The 12,179-nt window shown below is 36.9% G+C and overlaps 1 protein-coding gene across 1 annotated transcript; it reads right to left on the reverse strand.

Annotated features, from left to right (window-relative positions):
* Positions 1-60: 60 nt before the first annotated feature.
* cited2 (Cbp/p300-interacting transactivator, with Glu/Asp-rich carboxy-terminal domain, 2) lies at positions 61-2,568 on the reverse strand. Its single transcript, XM_058754855.1, has 2 exons — positions 2,354-2,568; positions 61-2,154 (listed from the first exon to the last, which is right to left on the reverse strand). Exon 2 carries the CDS (start codon positions 2,148-2,150, stop codon positions 1,482-1,484), a length of 669 nt encoding a protein of 222 aa, XP_058610838.1. The 5' UTR covers positions 2,151-2,154; positions 2,354-2,568; the 3' UTR covers positions 61-1,481.
* Between the last annotated feature and the right edge of the window lie 9,611 nt (positions 2,569-12,179).

A 12,179-nucleotide genomic window follows, 5' to 3' on the forward strand; every position in this document is an offset into this window, starting at 1 on the left:
TATTATGTTCACTTTCACTTAAAGGTTATTTAATAAAATCAAAAAAGGCTAAAACCAGTTAGCTTGACAAAGTGTAGTTTAAAAAGAAACTCGCTGCATATACAGATTTATGATGTTACAACAAAAACACTGTATTATGTTGATTAGAACAGAACTTTAATTGTAAAACTGACATGAATAGAACATCATAATTCAAATTTGGAATCATAAATGATGCTGACACCCAAATGAACAGGGCATTGACTTCAGTAATGAGCCTCTGCTGCTTTATTCATGTTTGCAAATTAAAATATAATAAATTAACATTTTTTTCTAAAAATATACAAAAATACTGTAAAACTTTCCTAGAAAGCCTCAACACAGTAGTATTGCCATGTACCGCATACTATAATAAGCACAGTGGTCTATCTATTTTTTGAAAACCAATGAAGATGAAACTCTTCTGTGTTGGGATATTTCCACATTCCCTTCCTTTACAACATTCCAGACTATGACATTCAGGATCGAAATGTCTTTTCCTGGACTTTCCGATACACTGTACTCAATTAAGCATATAGAGTAGCCGGCAAATGCACACTCTCGCTCACATTCATATCACTTCCGTATATGTTTTAGGCTCTGATATACACACACACAAGCATCATGGAGGCAACATGGGCCTGAGTAGATGTAGAAAGGGTGGAGAGAAGAACAACTTGAAGCATCTGCTCACAGTTCAGTGAATCTCTGAGCAGCACAGGAATCTGGTAAGTATGGCCACTAAAGTTTATAGTACATTGCTGATTGAGACAATTACACACTATTATCTACAATCATGTCACATAACCACCAACATTATTTAGAATATGCATTCACTGACATCTGATATCACTGGAGGTCTCATGTTAAAAGTGTCTGAAGGAACAAAACATGTTTTTTTTTTTTTTTTTTGTCTGCTACATTAATACTGAACAGATATTCTTGAGTTTTTGGGGATTTCTTTGCATTTCTCACTCTCCAGCCCCTGCATATGTGATGCATAGCATGACGTGTCCAAACCATCCTCATGCAAAACAAATCCATTTCTGTTACATAACGGCATGAACCAGCTGATGATAGTTTACCCTTGAACGGTACTTCCATGGCTGTTTTGTGGGTTCATCATTCGGATTTCAGGGTTCCCACACTTTCTAACTAATGAATTTAAATGATTTCCCCCTTCTCCAGTCATCAAAAATATAGAGCTCGCATTAATTTTTTTTTTTACATCAATGGAATCTTAAAAAAAAAAAAAAAAAAAAAAAAAAAGTATATTGACTACACAAATTTCTGTGAATTTTTACATATTTGATTAATCCCCATGACTTTTTCAGGCCTGGAAATCAAACTTTTGAAACTCCCTGATATATCCAGGACTGTGGGAACCCTGTGGTTTATGGATCTAAAACACACCAGTAATATCAGTCTCGTAAAAAAGGGGAACAAAAACGGAAAAGGTGAGATTAACAGCTCACTCGACTGGGCTGTTGCTTACAAACGAAGTCTGTCATGAAATCAAACTCATTCTGTCCCAGCCAGAGCTCTGGCAGCTCCTTTATTCGGTCCAAGCCCATTTCTATCACCAGTGACATCAAGACCTCCTCGTCAATAAAATCCGTGTCGATAACGTTGGGGGGCAGCATTGCTGCAGGCATGTGGTGGCCAGGCAGAGGAACCCCAGACGTGTTCTGCTTAGCGTTACTGTCTCGGAACTGCTGTCCTGTCCCGTTTAACTGGTGGCTGGCGGGGTGCAGTTCGTGCATGTAATGGTGATGATGGGAAGGATGCGTGTGGTGACTGTAGTAAGGCGTGTTGAGCTTCTGCAACTGCATGCTGGCAGCGAGTTGCTGCCCTTGTCCGACAAACTGGGAGTTAAAGCGGGCAGGCAAGTTGCCATTGGGGATCCCTCCATTTATATTATTCCCAGAGGCCATGGAATGCCGGATCCCGTGGTTTGCGTTTACATTCCCTCCCGCGTAATGCATGTGATCTCCCATGATAACGTTATAGTGCTGCTGCTGGGGAAGCGCGTTGGAAAACTGTCCCATTCCCATCCTGCGCGCGGAGTGCTGATGCCCATTCACAGCATCTGGGAAACGTCCATGGTTCATTGCCATCATGCGGTCTACCATTCCACTGGAAAACAGTTTGCAAAAGTTAATATGGCAATTTGCGTAAACATATTGTGTCAATAGATCGTTAGAGGGCACTAGGATTTGGTTTAGAAACAGTTCAACATTAAAGCGAAGCTTGTTTGCAATATGCACGATTAAAGACACGCGCGTCTAACTGTGTCATGAGAATTCATAAGCAGGCTAAACTTTGTAACCTTTACCTCTCTGCTTGAATCTGCTGAGTGCGTCGCACCGCAGTCGGCAACAGCAAAAAGTAACTGACAATCCCAGAGATGAAAGAGTTTACAATCCCTCCTAATCCAAGTCAATAAAAAGCGTATGCTCTCCAAATACAGACCGCATTCAGCGCCAGCCTCCGCATCAAAAACATTACGAAAAAAAACTGCTGCATGCTTCTCGGTCAGCACTCATATACAATCAAGCCAGGGGCGGAGCAAAGCCAACCTTCAATCTGACTACATTCACGCCTGTGGCAAGCCGTTTTATCATGTAGGCTATTTCTCTTAACTGCTTTCAGGAAAGCAGGTTTACTAGTTGTTCCTTGGGGGTTGTACTTAAATTTTCCGGTTTTCCTGAATCTGTTTCATAATAGATAGGTGTTCCAGTATTCCTACACTGTAAAAAATTTATTTCACAAGATTTTATGCAAGAAATGTTTTACTAGAAAATCCTTTTTTTTTCTACTTTAAAATTTGTTACTTGCTGTTTCTTTGTAATTGTTTGTGACCATGTTTTCACACAGTGTAGTAGCAATTAAATAAACACTAGTAGCATTTTATTAGACACTATTGTGTGTTGTAATTGTTAGTAGTAATGTTTTTTTATTTGTTTTGTTTATGTAAGTAATGCATAGACTATAACATAGCCATTCTGACTTTTCACTAAGGGCATGTTTGCATGACAATGATGTACTAAACAGAAATATTTCAAAAGATTCATGTAGCCTACGGATGACAACATTGTCAAAACAATCCTTGTTTACATGAATCTCTAAAAAAAACAAAAAATGCTGTATTATGCATGCCAGGCCAGTAGTTGGCGATGTCACTTAGCAGAGAAACACTGCAGCCTGTGCACATACCCATAATATGTTATAAACTTTTCACAAATTCACGTTTTTGTAGTTTACATTGAGACGATAATGGTATTGGTTTCAAAAACTTACACTTTGAAACCTGTTTTCAAAAGTTTGCACTTTCAGACAGCCAAATCGCTGTTGTTGTGTAAATGAATGACCAAAACACATAAAAAGTTTCAGTTTTTAGTTGAAAATGGTGTTGTGTAAACACCCCCAAATTTGACAAAGAGAAAAGCAACTGCAACTAGTGAGATACAAATTATAGGCCTAGTGAAAAGTATCAACCTTTCTAATTAGTTATCTAATCAATAAGTAGTAGAAGTATTGAAACTAGAATAGAATGAAATTCAATATAAACTGAATAGATACTAGTCAGTATTGAAATAAGTATTAAATAAGAAGCTTACTAGTAGACCTTTCTAGTAAAAAAGTGCTATGTACTATTACTTACACTAAAAGAAATTTGGAAAGTACAGAAATTGCTAGTGAACAGAAGCAAGTAAACAGTAAAAAGAAAGAAGTACGCCCAACAGTAAAAGAAAAGCAAGTAACACACTGAATAAACAAGAAATTTTGAAGAAAATCTGAACTAGTATTTTACTGTAAAACATACTCCAACAATCTTTGTTTCATTTACAATATTTTACAGTGTACTAGTAATTAAAATATTGACTAGTAAATAGACACTATGTATAAAGGATAAATGTTGATGCGGCTTGCCGCAAAAGTCTGGATCTGGGCTCGTGCAAAACGTGGAGCTGAAGCGCGCGACCAATCGCCTTCCGCGCGCATGGAGCAACACCGCTGCACACATTACCTCATTGCGGCTATTTCTGTTCACGGCAAGAGTGAGCAAAACATGGAATCACGTTTCACAGGTTTTTAAAGGCAGTGTGCGTGCTCAAACATCCATTAACACCACGCACTGATTGAGATAAATAGGGTTGGTGATACTTTGCACTGCATTGCCCGTGTCACACATTGTTCATGCACATGTAATTTATACCAACATTTATCAATAATATGAGCTGTATTGAGTTGTGACACAAACAAATTTAACCAATTACAAAGTTAAATAGTTAAAAGTGATACATGAGCATCATGAGGTGACAGCAGAAGTTGAAAGTCTCCAAAATAAAAAGGATTTACAAGGCAAAACATCAATTTCTAAGTAAAAAGTATGATTCCATTTGTGAGTTATAATTTGATATGCAAACTTTAGTATTTGTTAAATGTTCACATTGTAACTTAAATACCAATGAATATGTCAGTTTTGTCCACAGTCTAATTTAAGTGCATAGAAAACAACAAGAAAAAATGAACAGCAATTAAATCCCAGGAGTGCTGATAAGACGAGTCTGTGTGCACTGCTGCCAAATAATCTTCACGTTCTGCACGTCCAAACCAATACGCCTGCTGAGAGACAGTTGACAGTAAGTTTGATCTCCAAAAATTGTGTAAATAAACCAAAACTTAGAGATATGTAAAATGTTATCATGCATAATCATCCGTCAGATGCATAGAATTCTCTTAAAACCTTTCACTGGAAAAGTGAAAAAATGACAGCTGTTTACTTATCCAAAAGAGGAGGCATATTTTCTTATTACTATCAATTTGTAAATTATTATTTGAGAAAATTACCTCTAAGAATTGTCTCATTGTGAGTCTCGATAGATAGATGCTGCCCTGATAGATGGAGGGGTTAAGAGAGTCAAAACATGTTCTGGAAGATAAACCTGAAAAGAACACCTGCTTTAAATTCAACAGCCTGGTAATAATGTCAAAATTAATTGCAATCTTGATCAGAGCTTCATGCATTGTAAACATCTCAACTCTAAATACAAGCCATTCCAGTTCAATTATAATGTATATGTGTTCAAGAAAGCAGTACCATTGGTTGATATGATCATCTGTTTAATGGGCCCATTAACACTGTCATTAATTAATCCTACTGTGACCATCATTGCTTGCATGCATGTTTGAGATGTTTTGTCTTAGCAAAGCATCCAGTGTGTGATGTGAGAATGTGGCCATTGTGCTCTTGAGAAAGGCACATAACCTCAAATTTCTCTACAGAAGAGGTGCCCAGAGTTTTTAATGCAAAGAACCAAAAATCAAACTTGACTGACAGCCGTGGGCCAAAAGTAAATGTTACATTATATATCCAACTATATTATATCCAATTTAATTTTTTGACATTTTTAAATAATGAAACATATTATAATATATTTAACAATAGATTTAATAATTTTATTTATTTTATTTTATTTTATTTTTTAATATATTTACATTGTTTAAATCAATTTTACTTTGATTGTTTTTTATATTTCAATGCAAAAATAAAATCCCTGCTCTGGTTCTGCCTACAGAAACACATTTTGTCTTAATTCCAATATAGGATTTAAATGATACACTGTTTGAAGAGAGAAAGTCAGAAGTATGATGCCCATGTTTAATGAAATATCTATATATAGACAAGCATAATCGAGAACAGATTAATGGACTACGGTTCATTAATTTCGAGACACTCTCCTAATTCTGTCAAACAAGAACAAGTTATCCGTATCTTTAGAGTTTGAAAGACCTGGACCCATCCAAGTGTTCCTTCAGTTTTAGAGGCTGCTTAGACAATAGCATTCCAAAAGCCATTTAATCCCAAAGTCATGCCTGAATCCGCCTCAGTAGGGAAACTAACTAATGAGCTTTACACCCTCTAAGCCTTATGTTCGAAACCTATTGCACATTTGTGTCACAAGAAGACACTCATTGATTTGGGAGCTTTTGTTTTGAAAGCAAATGCAACATGCTCTGTTAGTATTTCAATAGACTTTTTTTTCTGTTTGGTTTATGGATCTAATTTAGTGCCTTAACCTTTGAAAAAAAAAAAAAGAAACTGTCTTATATTAGACATGGTGTAAAAATGATATTCCTTAATCTCCCTTTTGTGCATTGTAACCCACCAATAAAACCGTCACGGGCCATATGATTTTATTTTAGAGAACTGGGGTTATTATGGACAATAAATTACAGATACAATGTTGCCTGTGCTATATTCCATAATGTTGAGGTTTAATTTGAGGATCCTTATTCCATGTTAATGAAAATAAAATATCTAATGTCTTTTCCACCCTTCAGTGGAGAACATCACACGAGAACACATAAGCTAAGGAGAGTTTTACTGCACAAATAAATGAGTTGGTATAGAGCCTCAAATACTTTCTCACCCCAGAGCACCTAGTTGTTTGCACCTGGGTCATGTGGTGCATTGGACTGTTACATGATACCAAGTTACCCTGTTAAGATCTGGAACTGTCAATAAAAATCTAGCCATGCTTGTGTGTGAATGATAAAGGCAAGTTAAATAACAACTGAAAACTGAAAGCACAACAGCAGCAGCACATGCAACACCCATGTGTTCCTTATCTCAGGATCACTCTGAATCACGTCTCTGTTGTTTTCACTTCACTGCACATGTGAACAGTCATGCATATCTAGTACAAGCATTTAGCATGTTGATTAGGTAAACTTAATGATGTTAAGTTTGTTGAGTTGCTTTTAGCACCCAACCTAAAATCTTTAACCTGACTTTCATTTGGTTTTTGACCGTAATAACCAGGCATGTTATTCATTTTTAGATGTCATTACATATAAATATTAATTAAAATTATGTAGCATGTTTATGTCTTGAATTCAATCTTCAGTCCAACTCAAAAATGTATTTTGGGCTGCTCAGTGTACTAAATTAAACTAATGTAGCATTTTAATCATTTTGTCTTTTGATTAATTCACTTCTAAATTAATTTAGATGTATTCAGCCCGATTAAATGCATTCAACCCATTTAAATTTGATTTGTAAAATAGAAGTTTTCTTCATCCTTTTGGATTTGGACTACTTTAATACATTTTGTTTGTGTTATCATATGCAAAAAAAAAAAAAAAAAGCAGAAATAGTGTCAACCTTCACTAAAAAACATATGCATTTTAGTTATGGAGAAAATAAAAACTGGTTTTATTTACCATAGTACCATAGTGAATTTGGCCAGTGAACTAAAGTACCAGACAACTCTCTGGACTGCTGTCTCTGTGTAGCAATGTTTTCATAAGACATTATAGTAAAAGTACAGTAAACTCCTCTTCTGTTTGCCCAAAGGGCAAAAGCTGGTTATATTTTATAGAACTGGCACAGGGCTAGCACTATGGTGGAAATAGCGTGCATTATTTACTATGTAGGCCTAATATTTACCATGCATGATTCTGCACCAATCATGGACATTTATTTTAAATTTATAACCTCAGAAATAAAGCCTAAATAAAATAAATTTTCTAAATGTAAATTCCAGTAAATGTTTTAAATGACCAGACGTCTGGTAAACATACAGAATAGGCTTATAGCAAATAGAAACGGAGTCAGATCTAGCGAATCGATGTCTCTTTTTAAATGAATCACTCTTTTGTGTCGGTTCTTTTCAACGAATCGGTCGAATGGTCCGAATCGCTAGTCTGAATAATGTGAAAGCTCAAATAGTAGAGCGTGGCGCTAGCAACGCCCAGATCATGGGTTCGATTCCCAGGGAAAGCAAGAGCTGATAAAATGTAAAAACTGTTACTTGAATGCAGTGTAAGTCGCTTTGGATAAAAGCGTCTGCTAAATGCATAAATGTAAATGTGAAAAGTTCACATTTAGGCTATTTATTAAGCGTTTTGTGTGGATTTCATCTGGTTATGATGTGTTGAGCCCTTCATGTTAGTTTCTAGTTGTTAATTGACTGTTTATGCCAATGGCAAATAAGTGTGTTGTGGCATTGATGAATATGATTGTCTAGATAGATAGGTTGATCTCTACAGCTATATGTTTTTGCTTGTTATTCAGTAAATCTTCTACAATTGAAAATATCAGTATTTAGCATATAAGCGGGGGAAAATGAAGGTGAAAATAAGCAAGATTTTTTTTTTTTGGGTCAGTCAGCTCTAGTGCATTAAGCATGTATCAGCCTGCCTTTCTACACGTAATGTCTGGCATTTCTTTTATGGTATGAAGTCTGTCTGTCTGTGGAATAGACATTGACCCATTTCTTCACCCTCCACTCTCACATTTTGACTCGGTGTGTTTCTTTCTTTCTTTCAGATGTAGTGCATGTATATCAAAGCCAGCCAACTGTGTAAGTGCCAATTATGAGTCAAATGTTTGCTTGCATGTAAGGAAAAAGCACTACTACATGAACTGTGTATATTTGCATGCCTTAGATTCTAATGCATACCTTCACAAACTCTTTCTCAAACATGACAAAACATGTTTGCTAAGTTGTCAGCTTTAAAGTTGTTCCTCTTCACTTTTTGTCAGTTTACCTAAAAATTTGCCAGCATCACAGTATAGTTAATAGTAGAACTTCTTTGAATATTAATTTCAAGTTAAAGCACTTTTTGTGTGTGGGAAAAAACTAGTTAATTCCCATTTAATTGATTAATTCCTATTTATACTTTTGAGTAGATAGGTTTCAAATGTTAAGGATTAAATTTTCAAAAGCATATGTAGGTAAACATGTAATTTTCCTAGCACAAATGTGACCACTGGTTGTTGTTAATGAACTGTTAAGCTATAAGTCATGTATTGAAGGTAGGACTGTTCATTTAAGATCCCCTATGAGATTCTGACATCACATTAGAGAGGGGACAACCATGCATTGCCTTCGCCATTGCTTGACACGTCTGTCAATTTTCTCAAATGATTCATCTACAGTGTCATCCAAGTGTATTGATTTATACTGATGTGCGAAGCAATTTACCATCACAGTGTTTCTAGAACAGAATACATTTGACAATGACACATTTCATTTGGTCATGCCTTTGTTTTAAAGTCATTCCCATATATTTAATGGTGGTTTTCATGATCTGATTTTTTAAGTTATGTATGACTGGGTGTCACAGAGAATTTGTCTAAACTGCTCGTTGATTCCTTTTATGTCAGTCTGGTTTTCACGGTGCATGTTGCACATCCAGAAGGTGTTTCTTTTTTTGTGAGTCTTTTCCACTGAGCAAGCTGCTCCAAGGCGGTCTGGAAGATGTTTCCGATGGACTGCAGCAGGAATGTGTGTATGTGATCGCCATATTCCGGCCATCCCATAGTGGGAAGGCAGACCGGGATCTCAACCCTTCATTTGTTCATTCTGCAAAGACAGGATGTTTACAGACTTTGGAGCCAATTTTCGACAAAGTCGCCATAAATCAATTCATTTAGCCTTTTAAGTGGTGTGTGTACGCATGGCAGATGTGGGTATAAGTTCAGTCAATTAGAAAGTGCTGAGGCATGAGGCAACTTTTGCAACAATTACGCCTCCACAGTTCATCAAGGTTTCCATTGATTTATGGAGTTGCAAGTGTTGTTGTTGTTTCCAGCTTGTCTGCGAGGTCAGGGCAAGCCTGCTTTAGCAGTTTAGATACCCGTGTCTGATGTTGAATATAGATTTAATCTGACTTTATTTACATGAACTGCTTATTTGAGTCACTAGCTACATTCTTCTCACTGCAGTTTCCTCAGGCGAAGCTGTAAAACTGTTTTCTGCTGTGTCAATTTACTGGCATATATTTTCGAGACTTGAATACTGAAACATGAGCGGCCTCATGTTGTACATCTGTATTGCACTTTCTTTTGCTGGAATAAAATTAGTCTGTATAACAAACTGTTTAAACTTGATAAACATCTTTGTACACAGTGCTAAATAGTAGGTGTGTGATATTGACAAAAAATGATATCTTGATTTCTTTTCCAGGTCATTTTTTCGAATAAAAAAGTGGGGGAAGGGGACCTTGGGTAGTTTAGGTCTGTCATGGATAAAAGAATATCATACTATAAACATTTAAACTGGCTTTAAGTGGCTGGCAAATCTGTGTCTTAATGATTGAACATTCTAGTGATTTGTTCAAAATGATTAATTTATTATTGATTAATTTAGAAATGAAGCAAGTGACTGTTTTTATGAATGGATCATTGAATCATTGACTCAAATGATTTGTTCAAAATCAGGTTTATTCTGGAATGAAACACTGCACAAAAGTTCTACTCCAGCTTTGTTTGGAACTTTTTTCATTGGCTAAACAAAAATAAACAAACAAAAAAAAAAAAAACCCAGACAATATTGTCTCTAAAATGTAGCTCACTTAATATGAACTACTTTTTAATGAATCAACCAGAATTTTAATTGCACTGCAATTCTGAAAATAACGCTCCACTTGAAATATCATGTTTGTGGTGAGATTAAAACTAATGTATGGAGTTTTTGGAAGCATCACAGTATTGGCTTTTGTGTATTTTTTTTTTTCATTTTATAAAAATAAGCAGTAATACGCTGACATTGTTATTTACAGTGAAGAAAAACTGAAATATCACATGGTCCTAAGTATTCAGACCCTTTGCTCAGTATTTAGTAGAAGCACCCTTTTGATCTAATACAGCCATGAGTCTTTTTGGGAAAGATGCAACAAGTTTTTCACACCTGGATTTGGGGATCCTCTGCCATTCCTCCTTGCAGATCCTCTCCAGTTCTGTCAGGTTGGATGGTAAACGTTGGCGGACAGCCATTTTTAGGTCTCTCCAGAGATGCTCAATTGGGTTTACGTCAGGGCTCTGGCTGGGCCATTCAAGAACAGTCACGGAGTTGTTGTGAAGCCACTCCTTCGTTATTTTAGCTGTGTGCTTAGGGTCATTGTCTTGTTGGAAGGTAAACCTTCGGCCCAGTCTGAGGTCCTGAGCACTCTGGAGAAGGTTTTCGTCCAGGATATCCCTGTACTTGGCCGCATTCATCTTTCCCTCGATTGCAACCAGTCGTCCTGTCCCTGCAGCTGAAAAACACCCCACAGCATGATGCTGCCACCACCATGCTTCACTGTTGGGACTGTATTGGACAGGTGATGAGCAGTGCCTGGTTTTCTCCACACATACCGCTTAGAATTAAGGCCAAAAGTTCTATCTTGGTCTCATCAGACCAGAGAATCTTATTCAGGTGTTTTTAGCAAACTCCATGCGGGCTTTCATGTGTCTTGCACTGAGGAGAGGCTTCCATCGGGCCACTCTGCCATAAAGCCCCGACTGGTGGAGGGCTGCAGTGATGGTTGACTTTCTACAACTTTCTCCCATCTCCCGACTGCATCTCTGGAGCTCAGCCACAGTGATCTTTGGGTTCTTCTTTACCTCTCTCACCAAGGCTCTTCTCCCCGATAGCTCAGTTTGGCGGACGGCCAGCTCTAGGAAGGGTTCTGGTCGTCCCAAACGTCTTCCATTTAAGGATTATGGAGGCCACTGTGCTCTTAGGAACCTTAAGTGCAGCAGAAATGTTTTTGTAACCTTGGCCAGATCTGTGCTTTGCCACAATTCTGTCTCTGAGCTCTTCAGGCAGTTCCTTTGACCTCATGATTCTCATTTACTCTGACATGCACTGTGAGCTGTAAGGTCTTATATAGACAGGTGTGTGGCTTTCCTAATCAAGTCCAATCAGTATAATCAAACACAGCTGGACTCAAATGAAGGTGTAGAACCATCTCAAGGATGATCAGAAGAAATGGACAGCACCTGAGTTAAATATATGAGTGTCACAGCAAAGGGTCTGAATACTTAGGACCATGTGATATTTCAGTTTTCTTTTTTAATAAATCTGCAAAAATGTCAACAATTCTGTGTTTTTCTGTCAATATGGGGTGCTGTGTGTACATTAATGAGGGAAAAAATGAACTTAAATGATTTTAGCAAATGGCTGCAATATAACAAAGACTGAAAAATTTAAGGGGGTCTGAATACTTTCCGTACCCACTGTATGTATGTAGTCAAAAAATCAGAGAGATCTTGTAATTGTATTACCTGAGATAAATGTTGAAGGGGTCATGAACTGAGAAAACAAAATTCCCTTGATAGTTTGACATATAAGAGGTCGTTGTACTATAAAAACATCCTGTAAGTT

This window comes from Onychostoma macrolepis, chromosome 20, assembly GCF_012432095.1.
Source record: "Onychostoma macrolepis isolate SWU-2019 chromosome 20, ASM1243209v1, whole genome shotgun sequence".
NCBI lineage: Eukaryota > Metazoa > Chordata > Actinopteri > Cypriniformes > Cyprinidae > Onychostoma > Onychostoma macrolepis.